The sequence below is a fragment of the Pezoporus occidentalis genome, unplaced genomic scaffold (assembly GCF_034315485.1).
Source record: "Pezoporus occidentalis ecotype Australia unplaced genomic scaffold, CSIRO_AGI_Poc_V1 ctg170, whole genome shotgun sequence".
Classification (NCBI taxonomy): Eukaryota; Metazoa; Chordata; class Aves; order Psittaciformes; family Psittacidae; genus Pezoporus; species Pezoporus occidentalis.
Window position 1 is genome coordinate 12379 of NW_026913532.1, and position 18888 is coordinate 31266.

At 42.4% G+C, this 18888-nt stretch overlaps 1 protein-coding gene across 1 annotated transcript in view; it reads left to right on the forward strand.

Annotated features, from left to right (window-relative positions):
• The window catches only part of TMEM167A (transmembrane protein 167A), a 28029-nt gene extending 10401 nt beyond the window's left edge, over nucleotides 1–17628 (forward strand). Inside the window, exons 2-4 of the mRNA XM_062613864.1 lie at nucleotides 2254–2363; nucleotides 12665–12699; nucleotides 17216–17628. Coding sequence (XP_062469848.1) covers nucleotides 2254–2363; nucleotides 12665–12699; nucleotides 17216–17286 — 216 coding nt within the window. The 3' untranslated portion in view covers nucleotides 17287–17628. The remainder of the gene's footprint in view (nucleotides 1–2253; nucleotides 2364–12664; nucleotides 12700–17215) is intronic.
• The last annotated feature ends 1260 nt before the right edge of the window (nucleotides 17629–18888 follow it).

The window sequence follows — 18888 nt, forward strand, 5'->3', positions numbered from 1 at the left end:
CCATGTTCTCACTCATCACAGACACCTTGCTGGGTGTCAGCTGCATGTAGTTCCCATTTACTCTTCAACTTTTTCCCCTGCCTACCTTCTCACTGCATCCTTACAATCACATTTTCATTCTGTGCCTTTGTCTCTCAGGATATGGTCATACCAAGGGCATGAGAAATGAGGGGATGGGCTTGGGAATTTTGCTTGTTGACCTAGACATTTAAATTAATTTGTGTATCTAGCCCTGCCTAATGCGTGTGTTCACGTTGGCAGTTCTATGTGTGTACTGGTATTGCTTCATATGATTCATGGAGACTTCTGTGTAAGCTAAGATTTTGGGGTTTGGGGTTTGTTTGTTTTGGTTTTGTTGTGTTTTTTTTTGTTACAAGGCTTTATATCTCATATTCAGAAGGCTCATGGATGTTTCAATGGCTTTGTTTCTACTAGAGCTTCTAGGTTTTATCTTTTAATTTCCTGTTAATGCAATAGTGAACTGAAATGTGATTTTCTTTTATAATTCCTCTTAACTATTTAGAAAAAATTGTGTATCAAAACATTAGCATTTAGTGATACAGGAAGAAAGTGCACATATATCATCAGAGATGTGCCTTAGGCTATGGAAATGGGAGCTATGGTATGCTCTTAAATCCCACTGAGATCTGCTTGAAGAAGGAAACTCTAATGCCCCTTCACGAGTGCTAAATATTCACACTTAATTAAGTACTACTATTTGGCCTTCTGGGTTTAGCATTACAAAAAAAATGAGGCATTTAGACACATCATCAGAACTCCGGAATAAAGAGTGAATTTAAGGTATTTGCTTTGCCGTTTCTTTTGGAGTTTAGACTAAATAGGATTTGCAAATCAGGGTAGATGAGCAAAGAGAAGATAAGGCTCTTTGAAGTAAGCAATTGCCTCATATACTACCTGGTGCTGTTAAGTTGACCAAAATGTCATTTGAGACATGCTAAGTTTAAAAAAAAAAAAAAAATCCACAAAAAAAAAACCCACCACAAAAAAAAAACCCGCAACAATAAAACTGCAGCTTCGTGTAGCTGGATTATTTTCACATTGTAAGAAGAATCTAGGTCTCAGATTTGGGAGTAATTAGTAGAATCATGTGGACTAGTAGGTAAATATTTCTACTAAAAGTTTTGGTTAACCTTACGGAAGAAAAAACTGTTGCTAGTGCATATTTTATTGGAATGGTGATGTGGCAATCACGTTGATGGAAATCAGCATCAGCCATTTTTCTTCCAGATTTTGTACTTGGTTGTGAAACTTCAGCAGTCCTTATATGAGTATCTTCTTTCACCCCCATAATGTTTATACTTCTGGAAAACATTGCTTCACATCAGCAATGATAGTTGCTTATAAATTAATATTAAATAATGGGTTGGCCACGCAAGACTTAGACTTCAGATAAAAAAAAACAAAACAACAAATAAATGTTTGTGGGATGTACTTACTGCAGATTACTGATACTTTAAATTTTACCAAATAGCCAGATAACAGTTCTTTCTAAAGAATTGTATCTTTTTACTGGCAGATTAGTTTTGCTATCAGACAACAGAACTTCCTAAGGCAATTCCTCCATTTGTCCATCATTTTCCATATAATTAGCACTTCTAAAAATGTATTTACAGTAAAAATGTTAAAAGATGATTTAAAAATAAAATTTATGTTATCTTTTTGTAGTTCAGTTGGGCTTAATGGTACATATTTCTACAAATCTGATGAATTTTTGGTAGAGTTTTCATAAAGCATTTATTAACAATCCTTTTGTATATTTATTACTTTCTGTCTGGGCTGTCACTTGTTTAGCTGCCAGTTACTCTTCACCTCCACTTTCACCACCACCACCATGTTACATTCATGCAAACTGCAGTTACTTGTGTTCTTGTCCAAGTGGGAACGTATGTTTTCAGTTACTCTTAGCCTGCTGCTAATGGGTTTCCACAAACTGGCTTTGGAACAGGTGCCTAGGAGCCAAAGTGTACGGTTTTTTTACCTTTACATTTGCCTAATGTTTCTTTACCCTTCTTGGGATGGATTGAGAAGGAGAAGCTACCATTTGTGGAAAGGAAACTGCCATTGTGTGCAGCTTGCTGCTAATGGAATTTCTGGCTCACTGGCACTGTAGGTTTCACTTTTGGTTTTGATGAGCATTGTCTAAGGGATCACCTGTTTTCTCCATCTTATGGAGCAACAGAAGTTTTGTGCTGCAAGGATGTAATTTTTCTTTTTTCTAATTTTCTTCTGTAGTCTGCCATCTTCAACTTTCAGAGTCTACTGACAGTCATCTTGCTGCTTATATGCACATGTGCCTATATCAGATCCTTGGCTCCCAGCTTACTGGACAAAAATAAAACCGGGTATGTAGTCTCTTCGTTTTACGAATAGACAAGCTGGTTTTAACTGCAATGTTTTAGTATCCTCTAATGGTGTGCAATAATACAAATCTTATTTTGAAAAATGTCTCATTTTTAACAATAATGATCTTCATTTTGTAACTTACAATAGAATGCAACAAAGTATTTGCAAGCACTTAGTTGCAATTTTATGGTAAGAATTTATTAACTATTAAAAAAGCCAGCTAATACTGCTTTATTAGTTAATTTTGGATTTCCAACTTTCTCATTAGATGCTTATTGAAAATACAGAAAAGAGTGGCATAAAGGAAACATTTTCCTACATGTGGCTATTGCTGTAATGATTTATTTTTTATTCTTAGGGTGGGTAAAAAAATACTAAAAGCAGAAGCTGGATTTTTGTTTGCTTTCAAGATAGTTATTTTGGAGGTACAAGTTTGAAACACATCTTTAGCAATAATCTGTAACTAAAAAATTAAGTATTTTTTAAAGGAAGTGACACTATGCTTGTGTGGTCTTTTTAAGTAATTGGTTTGTATTCACCAAGGTGAAGGAATTTCTAGAGGAGTTTTTGCAAGCTAACATTTTTTTTATTTTATTTTTTTTTTGTCCTTTGGTCACTCTAACTTCAGGTCTTGCTTTTACTCCTAAACGCATGTTCCTAAGTGACCAGTGTTTTTCTTATCTGTGTTCCCATTCTCCAAGAATATGCTTCTTGTTGCAGAGCCAATACTGCTGCAAAACAGTTCTCTACCCTGTTCAACAGCACATTTTGGGGGGCAGTGGGAAATGGGGACAGCCACAGAGCCAAATCTGTGCCTCACTTAATGCTGTTAATACCCTTAATTCTGGTTTACCATTTTTCTTTGTGCTAAAAATGAATATGACTGTATGTTGGGTGCAATGAGCAATATGCAGAGCTGTCAATTAAATGGTGTGAGTTGAAAGTAACAATTGGGCAATTTTGACCTTGAAACCACTATGGCCATGCTTAGCATTTCAGTAATACTGTCACCCAAGGATAACACAAAGGAGATAGTATTTACAGAAATAGGAATAATTCTAGCTGGTGATGTTCTAGGTGGAAAAAATCAGGCAGGCTTTTGGGCACTGGGTGTTTCACTTGTCTACTTTTTCCATTAGATAATTTGCTGTAAAAGAAAATGTGTTGGTCTGGTTTTGGTTTGTTTTTTTTTTTCCCCTTTTTCTGCCACTTCTGCATCTAATTTTCAGAAAAAGTGTCAAGTCTTAAGTAGACTCCTCGCCAAAAAACCTTCACTGTTTGTCTCCTGAAAACCTTTGTTGTAATTAGCCTCTGGAGTTGCTGTTTTATCATATGGATTTTCTTTCAACAGTGTAAGATACTTAAAGTGTGCTAAGGTTTTTTTTTTCAGTTTCGAGTTCTAACGTGAAAATGCTTGTGTCCTTTCATATGAGGCTGTGACGTTGTCACTGACATGAGAGATTTCTTTTGATAAAAGATGGAAAGAAAGGATGACTTCATGAAGGACTGTGTGGGATGGAGGGAGACAAGGGGAATTTGAATGTCTGCTAGTGGAAGATAACACAGTAGTCAATGAGGTATACACAGTAAAGAAGTAAGAATATTTTACTGATTAAAATTTTAGGGCTGTTCTTGGCAAGGAGTGTTTCCTTTAATCTGGAGCTACTCTGTTTATTCTCGAGGCAAATCTGTCTGGAATACAATAGAACTCTCTTCACAGTATGTTTTCAAAGGGTGCTGACACAGTGGAGGAGTTGGGCGTTTGATCTGTAGGTTTGTATTTGTAGAGGTGTTGGACATACTATTTTGGTTTTTATATATAGCTTGTAGAGTACTTTGTACTGGAGAATAGAACGTTGGCCTGGAAGCAATGAAATTTGTTTCCTGGATGGTAAGATGTTTACGTGGAGCTCATAATTAAGTTGTTAAACCCTGTCCCTCTTCACTAACATATTCCATGCTCAAATTGAAATGTCTAGACGTACTGGATAAAACACATTCTAGTAATATTTCATTTTACCCCAGAGATGATCTTACCTCATTATTCCTATTCCAAATGATAAAAAAGTAGTGATAAAATATTCAAGTGACAAAAGAGATGTTGATTTCTGACTGAGTGGTAACTTTGGTGAAGATTTAAATCCGTTGATAGTAAGTAAAGAAACGTGTTTCTGTTGGTTGGGAAAACTGTGTTGCAAAGTGATGTCACCCATCCTCATAATACAGTATTTCATCCTGTCGACTTCTACCAAAATGTGTCTTTTCCTACCAAGGCAACAGAATTTTAGACCTTCATTTTCCCTGACACATCTGAGTGTTTGTGTGTGCTTTGTCCTGAGCAATATCATTTAAGGTTGGGAAAACAAGTTGAGATTGGCTGTTTCATGCTAACTAGAGGAAAATGTGTACCACAACATAGTTTCTTGTCTCCATGCTAAGCAGAAAGATGTGTTAGCTTAAATGCAGCAGAGATTTCCTTTGACTTCCCATGAGCATTGCAGTGGGGTGCCTCTCGCGTACCCTACTGTAGTGGCTATGGGGTTGTCCTGGTGAACACATGGCAGCTGCATTTTTCAGCATTCCCAGTCTAGCAGCTAAAGTCTAAAGCCCCACTAAACCTTTCTCATCTTACTGGGTTTCATTCCTTTGTATTTTTTGTTCTCCAAAAACCAACACCACTCTCACCATCAGTACTTTTAACATTGACAGTGAAAACCAGGAATATGCAGCAGCTCATACACATTTGACTTATGGCTCCCAGAAAACAGCAGGTATTCAAGCCAGATTGACATGTTTAACCTGCATAATGCCGAGGATGAAGATGAACATGATGATGAAGAGAATAAAGAAGAGTGTAATTACTTTGAGTAGGTGCTTCGAAAGAAATTATTTTGGAGCAGATTCGTTCAAGTCAGCATCATTTCTGTAATAAATGATTAAACAAAACAGGTTTTGACTTGAAAGATGCATGTGTTGGACCTGAGATTAGCAGTAATATGAAAGTCCAGGGGAGCAAAAGGCCTGTACAGGCTCTTCTTCCAATGCAAGTTCCCCTGATCATCCAGAGGCTGTGATTATAGCTGTGTAGGAGGCCCAGACTTCAATTTACTTTTGCTCAGCAGCAAACTATGTAGATAAACAGATGTACTGAGCTGTTCCAATAGCAGCACAAGCTTCTTAAAAAGGTGCTGTTGTCATCTGTTGGAAGGCTTGTCAGTCCTCAAACCAGTAATGACTTTAAGACCATAAATTGTTAACTGCAATGAGGATAGATGATGAAAGCCATGTTCTGTTTTGCACATCAGAAAGGAAAATCCATATTTTTGCCAACAAGCAGTTTTTCCAGGGCTATGAATTGCTGAGGTGAGTAGCTCGAGAGAGGGCGCCTTCAACACTGGACCGGGGGCAGATCAGCGTCCAGGAGCCTCAACTCAGAGCGACAAGAGCCACCCAGGGAGCCTCGAGTCCTCGACAGGACCTGCCCAGGAGCCGGCAGCTCAGCTGACGAGAGCGAGCAGCTGACTCACAGGGGGCGGAGCCGGAAGCAGCGGCACCAGCCCTGAGTGGGTAAAAACCTGCCCCAGGGAGCGCGGCGAACAGAGCGGGTCGAGGACAGTTTGCGCGGGCAGGCGAGCGGGATGGTGAGCACTCACCTTATGATCAGGGCCCAGTCCGGGAGCTCTGCTCTGGCTGCCCCGGCGGTGGCCAGCGTAGGCACCCAGACGGAGCTGATGAGAGGGGAGGCTGCAGTGCAGAGCTCGGGGTGTAGAGAGTGTCTGTACTGGCCTTGTGAGGGAATGGTGCACAATGGGCAGGGCTGCACTCGGTGCTCCCTGGTGGAGGTCCTCCTGCAGCAGGTGGCTGAGCTGCGGGATGCTCTTAATAGACTGCAAGATGTCAGGGAAGCTGAGAGGAAGCAGGGATGCTTGCTCCACGCCCAAACTGTGCAGGGGCCTCAAGCTTTACCTCTACCTCATGAAGGAAAGAAGGAGGCCGTTAACCTGGGAAGCTGGGAATTAGTGACAAGAAAAAAAAAAAGAAGGAAAAGGACAACCAAAAGCAAGGGGCTTCCCCCTAAGTCCCCTGTCCCCACGCAGAACCGCTTTGCTGTCCTGCAGGGGGCTAATGAGGAAACGCACTCGAGCCGGAAACAGCCGGCTGATGCCCTGGTAAAGAAGATCTCTACTGGTGCTGCTAGGAAAAAGCGGCAGGTCGTAGTAGTAGGGGACTCTACACTGAAAGGTACAGAAGCACTTGTCTGCCGGCCAGACCCCGTCTCAAGGAAGGTGTGTTGCCTACCAGGGGCATGGATCAGGGATGTGGTAGAGAGGCTGCCTGCTCTAGTAAGTCCCACGGACTATTACCCACTCCTGGTGGTACATGTGGGTGCTACGGATATAGATAGTAGTAGTCTGGGGAACATCAAGAAGGACTACAGAGCCCTGGGGGAGGTGGTTAGGGGCTCTGGAGCTCAGGTGCTCTTTTCATCAATTCTCCAGGGTACAGGGGAGGACCTAAATAAAGCTAGGAGGATTGGCTAGGTTAATAACTGGTTAAAAGGGTGGTGTCATAGTCAGGGGTTTGGGTGTCTTGAACATGTGACCCAAGTTTGTAGGCCAGGTCTAGTGAGGGCTGGTGGAGCTGCTCTGATAAAGAAGGGAAAGAGCAGTTTTGGTAGGAGGCTTGCCAGACTGGTCGAGGAGGCTTTAAACTAGATGTGTTGGGGGAGGGGGGCATCATTCCATCCCAACACACCCAGTCAGTTGCCAGAACCTATAATAAATGCTTGGAGCAATGTAGAGATATCCCAGCCGCTCCAGCCAATGAGCCGGCTTCAGTTGGAGCTCGGCTCAGATGCCTCTATACAAATGCCCGTAGCATGGGGAACAAACAAGAGGAATTAGAGGTGTGTGCACATCTACGGGGGTATGATATAATGGGAATCACAGAAACATGGTGGGATGGCTCCTATGACTGGAGTGCTGGAATGGAAGGTTACAGGCTCTTTAGAAAAGACAGGTCTGGCAGGCGGGGAGGGGAATTTGCCCTTTATGTTAGGGATAGGCTGGAGAGTATGGAACTTTTTCTGGGGACAGGTGAGCAGTCAACAGAGAGTTTGTGGGTCAGGGTTAAAGGGAACATAGCTATGGGAGACATTACTGTGGGGATCTGTTACAGGCTGCCTGATCAAGGAGAATCTGCAGATGAAGCACTCCATAGACAGATAGGAAAAGCCTCACGCTCTCAGGCTCTTGTTCTCATGGGTGACTTCAACCACCCTGACATCTGTTGGAAGGACGGTACGGCCCGGCACAAGCAATCCAGGAGGTTCCTCGATTGTTTGAAAGACAACTTCCTTCTGCAAGTAATAGAGGAGCTGACAAGGAGAGGTGCCATGCTTGACCTTGTGCCCACCAACAGGGAAGGGCTCGTTGGAAATGTGACGCTCCAGGGCAGCCTGGGATGCAGCAATCACGAGATGCTCGAATTTGAGGTCCTCAGGACAGTGAGAAGAGCGTGCAGCAAGCGCACTGCCCTGGACTTCAAAAGAGCAGACTTTGGCCTCTTCAGGAACCTGCTTCGGAAGGTTCCATGGGATACAGCCCTAGAGGGCAGGGAGGCCCAAGACTGTTGGTTGATATTCAAGGATTACCTGCTACAAGCTCAGGAGTGTTGCATCCCAACCAGAAGGAAGTGCAGCAGGAGGGCCAGCAGACCTCCTTGGATGGATAAGGAGCTCCTGAGGAAAATTCAAATGAAAAAAGAGGCTTATAATAAGTGGAAGCAAGGACAGGTGGCATGGGAAGAGTAGAGGGATGCTCTTCTTCTACCGAGAAGCTAGGGACCAGGTTAGGAAAGCTAAGGACCGGTTAGAATTAAACTTAGCTAGAGGTATTAAAGATAACAGGAAGGGATTCTACAGGTACATAGCAAATAAAAAACAGACTAGGGAGAATGTAGGCCCCCTCAGGCAGGTCTCGAGAGAGCTGGCTACACAGGATTTGGAGAAGGCTGAGGTTCTGAATGACTTCTTTGCCTTGGTCTTCACTGGCAAAGGCTCTGACCAAACCACCCAAGTCTTGGAAGGCAGACGCAGGGACTGTGAGAATGAAGACCCTGCGCCCACTGTAGGAGAGGGTCTGGTTCGAGACCATCTTAAGAACCTGAACATGCACAAGTCCATGGGTCCTGATGAGATCCATCCACGGGTCCTGAAGGAGCTGGCAAATGAAGTTGCGAAGCCACTGGCCATCGTATTTGAGAAATCCTGGCAGTCAGGTGAAGTTCCCGATGACTGGAAAAAGGGAAATATAACCCCCATTTTCAAGAAGGGGAAAATGGATGACCCAGGGAATTGCAGACCAGTCAGTCTCACCTCTGTGCCTGGCAAAATCTTGGAGCAGATTCTCCTGGAAGGCATGCTAAGGCACATGAAAATCAACAAGGTGCTTGGTGACAGCCAGCATGGCTTCACTAAGGGGAAATCCTGCCTGACCCATCTGATGGCCTTCTATGATGGGGCTATGGAACTGATGGACAGGGGTAGAGCAGTTGATGCCATCTACCTGGACTTGTGTAAAGCGTTCGACACTGTCCCACAGGACATCCTTGTCTCTAAATTGGAGAGACATCAATTTGATGGATGGACCACTCGGTGGATAAAGAACTGGCCGGGTGGCTGCACACAAAGAGTTGTGGTCAATGGCTCAATGTCCGGCTGGAGACCAGTAACAAGTGGTGTCCCTCAGGGATCGGTGTTGGGATCGGTCTTGTTCAACATCTTTGTTGGTGATATGGACAGTGGGATTGAGTGTGCCCTCAGCAAGTCTGCTGATAACACCAAGCTGTGTGGTTCGGTTGATACCCTGGAGGGAAGGAATGCCATCCAGAGGGACCTCAACACGCTTGTGAGGTGGGCTAATGCCAGCCTCATGAAGTTTAACCATGCCAAGTGCAAGGTCCTACACCTGGGTCGGAGCAATCCCAGGCACAGCTACAGGTTGGGCAGAGAAGAGATTCAGAGCAGCCCTGCGGAGAAGGACTTGGGGGTGTTGGTTGATGAGAAAATGAACATGAGCCGGCAGTGTGCGCTCACAGCCCAGAAAGCCAACCGTATCCTGGGCTGCATCAAAAGGAGCGTGACCAGCAGGTTGAAGGAGGTGATCCTGCCCCTCTACTCTGCTCTTGTGAGACCTCACTTGGAGCATTGTGTGCAGTTCTGGTGTCCTCAACATAAAAAGGACATGTAACTGTAGGAACAAGTCCAGAGAAGGGCCACGAGGATGGTCAGGGGACTGGAGCACCTCCTGTATGAAGACAGGCTGAGAAAGTTGGGGCTGTTCAGCCTGAAGAAGAGAAGGCTGTGTGGAGACCTCATAGCAGCCTTCCAGTATCTGAAGGGGGCCTATAGGGATGCTGGAGAGGGACTCTTCATTAGAGACTGTGTGACAGGACAAGGGGTAATGGGTTAAAACTTAAACAGGGGAAGTTTAGGTTGAATATAAGAAGGAAATTCTTTACTGTGAGGGTGGTGAGGCACTGGAATGGGTTGCCCAGGGAGGTTGTGAATGCTCCATCCCTGGCAGTGTTCAAGGCCTGATTGGATGAGGCCTTGGGTGATATGATTTAGCGTAAGGTGTCCCTGCCCATGGCAGGGGTTTGGAATTAGATGATCTTAAGGTCCTTTCCAACCCTAACAATTCTGTGATTCTAAGAACAATATACATTACTTCAGTTATAACCTCACATCATTACACACGATCAAGAAAACCTTGAGAAGGCAAAAAATACCCTTGCTGAAATTGTTAGGCAAAATTAGCATGTTTATAGACTGCCTGAAGGAGTTAATACGCTTTTTCCCAGGTAAGATTCTACAAATATGTGTAAGAAAAGGATAGTGATGTTTTATTTCTTTGACCTCCTGGGCAGGTTTTTGAGAGATGGCAACATGAGATGCTGGACTGTGGCAGCTTTTGTGTTGACTTTGCAGCAGTAATCTGCAAATGTTAATTTTACAGAGAGTAACAACAGTTTCAAGAGTTTTATGTGCCATCCACACAGTATTAACAGGGCTGTGTGTTTTGCTCTGTGAGATTAAAACATTTACAGGTGAATGCCTTTTTACTTGCATGCATCTTCAAAAAGTGCATATATATCTTCAGGTTACTTTACTGTATGACCTCTTAGACAGGAACAGTATAATCGCCTACATGTAGGGGTTATTACTTCTACTTGTGGAGCTATATAAAAGCAGAAAAAAAATAGCTTTGACAGAAATACTTTTGTCTTGAGTAAAACAATCTAAAGCACAAATGAAAGGGCCTGCATTCTAAAAAACGAAAATGCTGGAATGCTGTTCACAGTGCATTTCACTTTGACTTCAAAAACCTGAATCACTTGCTGTCTCTTGGAACACTTGGTTCTCACCTGTCAACACCAGACTTTTGCTTCAGGAATAAAGGGGAGGCTGTTAAATGGAAAGACAAAGGGATGCTGAAGTAAACAAAGACCATAAAAGGGGCCCTAAAATATGAAGTAGTACAGAAATTATGAAAAAAAAAAAACAACAAAACAGCACAGGATACATTGACTGCTGAAGTACTATGAGCAAGTGGCTCAAAACTACCTGTCTGCATTTATGGAGATAAAAAAATAGGCAATTTTCAGAGACCAAGAAATGGAGAAGAGAGAATGAAAGCATTGTGGATGGGTTCAGAGCACTGTGGGAAGGCACTTGGAGAACTGCCATCACAGCAGGTAGTAGATAGAACCCCACAAATAACATAGACTGAAGTTACTGCTGATACACGTATCAGGAGAAGGAGGAAAAATAATTAGGTTTTTTTTTTTAGTCCATAAATCTACAAATAGACACTATAGTTGAATCCAGATGTTTTTACTGCATTCCATACTATGCAGTCATACTATGAAGGAAACCTTCCTGTAGACAAGCTTTCAACAGAGTTTTGACCATCATTTGTAAGGATAAAAGCTGGCTTCTAGTTGGGGATGCTTCAATATTCTTCCCCTCTTCCTCATATCATAAAGCAGTCTTCAGTCATGTTCCTCTTGAACTGTCAATATGAAATTATTTTAGTTCACAGAGAAATTATAAATCTGGGACATACGTGCACCCTCAGCAAGTTTGCCGATGATACCAAGCTGTGCGGTTCAGTTGATACACTGGAGGGAAGGAATGCCATCCAGAGGGACTTTGACACACTTGTGAGGTGGGCTGATAGCAGCCTTCCAGTATCTGAAGGGGGCCTATAGGGATGCTGGAGAGAGACTCTTCATTAGGGACTGTAGTGATAGGACAAGGGGTAACGGGTTCAAACTTAAACAGGGGAAGTTTAGATTTGATATAAGGAAGAAGTTCTTTACTGTGAGGGTGGTGAGGCAGTGGAATGGGTTGCCCAAGGAAGTTGTGAATGCTCTATCCCTGGCAATCTTTAAGGCCAGATTGGACAGAGCCTTGGGTGACATGGTTTAGTGTGAGGTGTCCCTGCCAATGGCAGGGGTGTTGGAACTAGATAATTTTAAGGCCCTTTCCAATCCTAACTATTCTATGATTCTATGCTTGTACATCCTTTTGGATGTGTTCTGAATAGTTGAATCCTGTTTTTGTCGTGTGTTACTTCACTTGTGAGAATTAATGTTCTGTGCAATTAGCATTAGAGACATGACAAGATAAACCTTCATAGGAGAATAAAACCGAATCTGAGTAATTGTTTTGCTATTTATTTCAACACAAGTGTTTTACATCAGATTACACCTATGAGTATACTCTTCTATAAAAGGCATTTTTATCTACCTTTGCTGAGGAAAATACAAAAGAGGCACTACAAAGCATTAAAAGTACTCAGGTTTATCATCCCTTACACCTGCAAGAAAACTTGCTTCAGAGTCTTAACATAAAAAGTTTCCCATCTGCAATATTTCCTACTCCAGTATTTTTTTTATTCTGTGTTTTTTCTTTGTATAAATTTCTGTCTGGGTTACTTTAATGTAGTATATAAAATTTTGATTAAATCTTTAGATTTGGAACACACTGACTAAGAGCATCTTTGTTTTCTTGCATGCAAAATGCCTTACTGGGCTTAGCAAGAACTTTCTCACTTTTTTGGTTCCTAGCCTGTACACCTCTGTGCAGTTGTCTGGTGTTTTCTGATGTCAAGAAGAGTGTCAAGTTGATAAACTACTGTTAATTTGGATTGGTTTAGCGTAGAAGAAGGAAAACCAGTTGACTTAAGTTATTTTATTAAACCAAGAGACTAATTAATTTATTTTATCTTCACAGATTATTGGGAATATTCTGGAAATGCGCCAGGATTGGTAATTCTTTTTCTTTGAAATCTTTAATTCTTTTTCTAGAGTATGCGTTATTCATTAGGGTAGTGTTTCCTTGTAGCAAGGAAAGCCATATCATATATCACCTTAAAAAATGAAGGTTTTTCCTCCATGAAATATGGTGAAGGTGGGGGGGAGGCAGGGTATGACTGTCTTACGTAGCATCATGGAAGCCCACATTTTCAAATATCAATTCATAGATGTGGTGTTATTGCAAAAATCTTTTGCATGTTTTACTACAAAAAAATAACCATTGACATACTTCTTATTAACAAACAAAGGAATCAATGATTCCTTATAAACTGTTGCCTGTTTGAAATTCTAAAGGATTGCTGGCAAAAGCCAGCTACTTACCTTGTAGTAATAAACAAACATGAAATTCATGATGCAGTAAGGTTCTGTTTAATCACAAATATCTTTTTTCCCTCCTTTCTTTAGTTTCCTTCTCTGCACTTTCGAATTACACAAAGCTGTTGGTGTCAAGTAGCATCTATGGGCAGGCTGATCAACTCTGATTTTAGACAGTTTCCCATAATACTCATTTATGTTTAATCATTCTGAATTTATTTTGAGAAGGAAATGGGAATATGCAACAGAAGTTTGTTCTTAGCATTAAGGTAGATCCAAGATTTTTTAAAATTGACATATCCATCATCAAAACTATATTCTTCAAATAGTGTTGTTAGTGCAGAGCAGGAACATTGAACTTGTAATTGTAGATCTTCCTGCTTGTCACCGAACCTAAAGGAAAAATGTATCATTCCCTCTTGTGCATTAGCAGGCTTTGAAGGGGACATGACATACATTTTTCAGTATGTCAGAAAGCACTAACACAAGAACCAGGGTTTTGTGAAGACCTGTTGTTAAAATAATTGCAGATATTGTGCTATTTAGATAATAGACATAGCAGAACCAATTTTGGTATTGTAATTAAAAGATACTGGCAAGGTGGCAGCTGTCAGAAATGAATTTTGAGCTGTAGCAGGAAAAAAGAAAAAGGTAAAAATTCAGCTGCATTCAGGTTTGTCTGAGATTGAACGTCTTAGCTTACCTTTTTTAGTTAGTTAATATGGAAGCATATTTTTTTCCCATTACCTATGCACAGCAAACTGTTTTAAAAACTATTTAAAGGAGTGCAAAAGAGGTTTAATGAGGCCCCTGTCAACTTGATAAAGTTAAGAACTGCAGTTCTTATGGAACAGTCTTGTTTTCCCATCATGTAGTAACATTAACAAGTTTACATTTGCTGCACCCAAGGTAATGCATGCATTCTTGTTCCCCATACTGAACTGCATCCTTTTTTCTTCATGTAAAATACTAACTTCTTTTCAACTTACATCAGAGTGGTCCAATTTAACTAGAGGAGAATGTAGTATCTTAACGTTTGTTCTGTATATTTCCATTCTTAGCAGTACCATGTTCTCAGCATGGGAAATGGGCTTTGAAGGTGATTCCCATCATTTTATTTGTGTTAATCACAAATGCATGGAGAAAGTGCATGCTTTAAGAAATGAAAATGCTTACTGACTTTCTTTACATTTAACTTGCCCAGTATGTTTAAACAACCTTTTCACATGTGCATAAGATTTGAATAACCAACAAGTGGTTACGTATATACAGAGTTGTGAAAAATGATGTTTAATCCTGCCACATGGTGGTTTCTCTTTTAAGAAAATTAAGAGCAGAAAAGTATAACCCGTATGAAAATTGTAATACTCTAAACTATAGGAGGTGGACTTCCTCAAAAATTTATTTTAAACAGATGTGAAACTGTAGACATTAATTCATTCAGTTATTTGAAGTTTAATTAAATATATGCTAGATCATGACAGTATCTTGTTGCTGCAGCAGGCGCTTCTGCGTATGGAAGGTGTCTCTACAGGTATTTTCTTTTGCTGTGGAAAGTTAGTTCCTCCTGTATTTGAAAGTCCTGCTGGTAATCCTTGGCAGGTTTTTTTTCTTCAATTTTTCTCTGAAAACTGTATCTCAGAAAAGCTGGTTTGTAGTAGGACAAAAGACCTTGCACAGCAAAAGGAAATGGAAATTTGTTTTTTTTTAAATAAACAGGTCCAGCTGTCTTGATGCTTCTGAACACATAAACCCAGGAATCTTCTTCGTTTAAAGAGTCACTGCTGTATTGACACCTCCTAACAGTTTTCATAGAATGATAGAACAGTTTGGGTTGGAAAGGACCTTAAAATCAGCTAGTTCAAACCCCTTGCCGCAGGCAGGGACACCTTACAATAGACCGTGTCACCCAGGGTCCCATCCAACCTGGTATTGAACACTGCCAGATGTGGTACATTTACCACTTCCTTGGGTAACCCATTCCACTGCCACACCACCCTCACAGGGAAGAATTTCTTATATCTAACCTGAACTTCCCCGGTTTAAACCCATTACCCCTTGTCCTGTCACTACAGTCCCTAATGAAGAGTCACTCCCCAGCATCCTTGTAGGCCCCCTTCAGATACTGGAAGACTGCTATGAGGTCTCCACACAGCCTTCTCCAGGCTGAACAGCCCCAACTTTCTCAGCCTGTCTTCATACGGGCTGTTCCAGCCCCCTGATCCTCCTCATGGCCTCCTCTGGCCTTGTTCCAACAGCTCCATGTCCTTCTTATGTTGAGGGCATTCTTGTTTTGTAGACTGGAAGTACCAGTGCAGGGGATTTTGCTCTCCAGAGAGAAGTCAGTGGTTTAAAGAAGAGTAATGCTTAAGTATCATAGAATCCCAGCCTGGTTTGGGTGGAAGGGACCTTAAAGCTCATCCAGTTCCAGCCCCCTGCCACAGGCAGGACACCTTCCACTAGACACTAGATCAGAGTGCTTCAAGCCCTGCCCAGCCTGGCCTTGAGCACTTCTAGGGATATATAAAAGCATAAAGTAGGAGAGTAAAAACACCTGGATAATTGAATAAAGGAACTGCCGATGTAAATAGGCAGCAGTCTGATTAACAATACTAATATTCCCCCTTATTGTGTTTGAGTTGCCTACCTAAGATTTTTTTTATTTTTCGTAGTTTATTTGCAGAACAAGAGAACTTTGTAGCCTTTTTGTTCTGGACCAAATGGGTGGGAATATACATTTCCTGAGTGCCTTTGCCACCAAATACAAGTCTATTAATGGAGTAAATTTAACTTTCATCCATTCTGCCCCTGGAAACCGTGACACTCATTTGAAAGAGTCAGAAAATAGAGGTGTCTGTGCAACTTATGGAATCTGTTGACCATTTTTATCATTAATCTGAAAATCTCTGGACCACATGCTGGCAATGTTATGTCTCTCTAGCAGAGAAATAAGACAGGCATCTGGCCATGTCTGTGCAGCTGTGAGCTCCCCAGACAGTTAGCTGGCTCCTATATGATACCATGCATAGGGGATTGTCGTGGTTTAAACCCAGTCAGGCAACTTGTTCACTCACTCCCAGTGAGTGGTGCCGGGCTGACAACAATCAAGGCTCCCCCCCCCCCCCGCCCCGGGGCTCTCCCCTTCCCTGCTTCCGGAGGAACTGGGAGGAGGATCGAAAGGGTGCAACTCCTATGGGTTAAGACAAGAACAGTCCAGCAACCAATGTACAACACAAATCACCACCACTACCACCGACGACAACACTGATAAGAGAAAATAACAAGGGAAGAGAATACGATACCACCGGCCAAGAAACAAGTCCCACCCGGAAGCCTGTGTCCTTTCGGGTAACTCCCAGTTACCCCCCACCCCGGCCATGACGTGCTGTGGTATGGAATACCTCCCTGGCTAGCCTGGGTCAGGTGTCCCGTCTCTGCTTCCTCCTGGCTTCCCCTCCTCCCTGGCAGAGCATGAGCCTCACAAAGTCCTTGGTCAGGGTAAACATCACTTAGCAACAACCGAAAACATCGGCTTCACCAACACTGTTCCCAGGCTGGAAGTCAAAACACAGCACTGCACCAGCTACCCCAAAGGAGAAACATGACTGCTACTGCTGAACCCAGGACAGGGATGCACACTGCATATAGCAGCTGTTGTGGCTAGAGAGCGTTGAGGTACACCTCAGCTAAGGCACAACAGCTTTTGAGCAGCTATAGCCTTTAGCCAGAATTGAGAAGAGAGCCAGTGAAAGGTTTGATGTCTTGATCAGGTTTCCAGTGCCTGCCTTCTTACTCTGTCACTAAGAAACAGCAGCAATATATTGTTTTTTGCTTTTAATATATTCTGGAAACGGCATCTCAGAAAAAATGGTTTGTAGTAAGATAGAAGTCCTAGCGTCAACCTTTGCTTAAAGCAAACACCTCCCAGTCTGTATTTAAAATGAAATATATCCTGTCCTACATCTTAGTTTTTCCACCCCCATGCATGTTCTACAGTTACACATCTGTAGTTGTAATAGCATTTCTTCCAGCTAGAAATGTTGAATATTAATTTGCAGTTGCAATGGGATTAATTAGTGTGTTAGGCTAGGAGCTGCCTAGATATGCTTGGTCATGCCCAAGTTTTGGTTTGGTTTGGTATTTTTTCTTTCAGGTGAACGGAAGAGCCCATACGTGGCTGTCAGCTGTGTCGTGATGGCTTTCACCATTCTGTTTGTGCAGTAGCAACTGAAGAGTGTGCTCTATGCCCTTCTGGCAAACATCAGAGCATGGAAGAAGTTCTGACAGGGAAAGACAGGAAAGCGTCATCAAGTCTCCTCTCACGCTGGATAGCGCTATTGGATAGCTTGCCTCATAATGGATGCTCCCCCTCCTGCTAACACACCATCATGTACAGTAGTAGTGATCATAATGCAGCTAACTCCAGATGACACATGCTCATTAATGTCAAGACAGTACTGGCACTCCTGATGCAATTCTTGAAAGGGTGTCTGATGTATATCTGAGCTTTACGGAAATTGTAATTTTTTTTTTTTTTTTGGTTGGCTGGTTGTGGGCTTTTTGTTTGTATTTTTTTTTTGGTTTGTTTGGTTTGGTTTGGTTTGTCTTTTTTAATAGACCTATTTAATGAAACTTCAAAATGATAAATGTAGCAATAGCAATAAGACCACTCATACAAGAATAAGGATCATTGTGAGTTTCAGATATTTTTCATGACTGTATTTTAGTTTTTACTGTCTGAATAGTTCCTGACATTTTGTGATAACTGTACTCACATATTAAAAATGGGATCTGTGGCCTAAGCTTTCATTTCAGCTTTCGTTTTTTAAACTTGTAATTCCTCAAATTATCTATAAATATTTTTACTTTAAGACAAGATATGAATAAAGGTAGGGACCAGGCCTCCAGTGTGTGGATGATAACTTCCTCCTGCAAATGGTGGATGAGCCGACCAGGAGAGGAGCGCTGCTGGATCTCATCCTCACTAACAAGGAGGGTCTGGTTGAAGCAGTAAGGGTAGAGGGCTGCCTTGGTTGCAGCGACCACGAGATGGTGAAGTTCAGGATCTTGTGTGGTAGGACTAGTAGGATACCAAGTAGAATTGCAACCCTGGACTTTAGCAGGGCAAACTTTGGCCTTTTCAAGCAATTGCTAGGGAAAATCCCATGGGCAAGGCTGCTTGAAGGAAAAGGGGCCCAAGATAGTTGGTTGACATTCAAGGACTGCTTTTTCCGTGCTCAAGATCGGAGCATCCCGACACGTAGGAAGTCAAGGAAGAGGGCCAAGAGACCTGTGTGGCTAAATAGGGAATTGCTGGGTATGCTCAAGTGGAAGAGGAGAGTTTACAGGTCATGGAAGGAGGGGCTGGCCACTTGGGAGGAATATAAGGCTGCTGCTAGGGGATGTAGGAAGGCAGCTAGGAGGACTAAGGCTTCCTTAGAATTAAACCTGGCAGGAAGGGTCAAGGACAGCAAAAAGAGCTTTTTCAGGTACATGGCAGACAAAACTAACACCAGAGGCAATGTAGGCCCACTGATGAACGGGATGGGTGCCCTGGTGACAGAAGATGCAGAGATGGCAGAGTTACTGAATGCCTTCTTTGTCTCTGTCTACTCTGCTGCAGGCAGTCCTGAAGAGCCCTATACCCCTGAGACCTTAGATGAAGTCAGGTCGACGGAGCGACTTGCCTTAGTCGATGAGGAATGGGTTAGAGATCAGTTGAGCAATCTGGACGTCCATAAATCCATGGGTCCAGATGGGATGCACCCGCGGGTGCTGAGGGAACTGGCGGAAGTCATTGCTAGACCACTCGCCATCATCTTTACC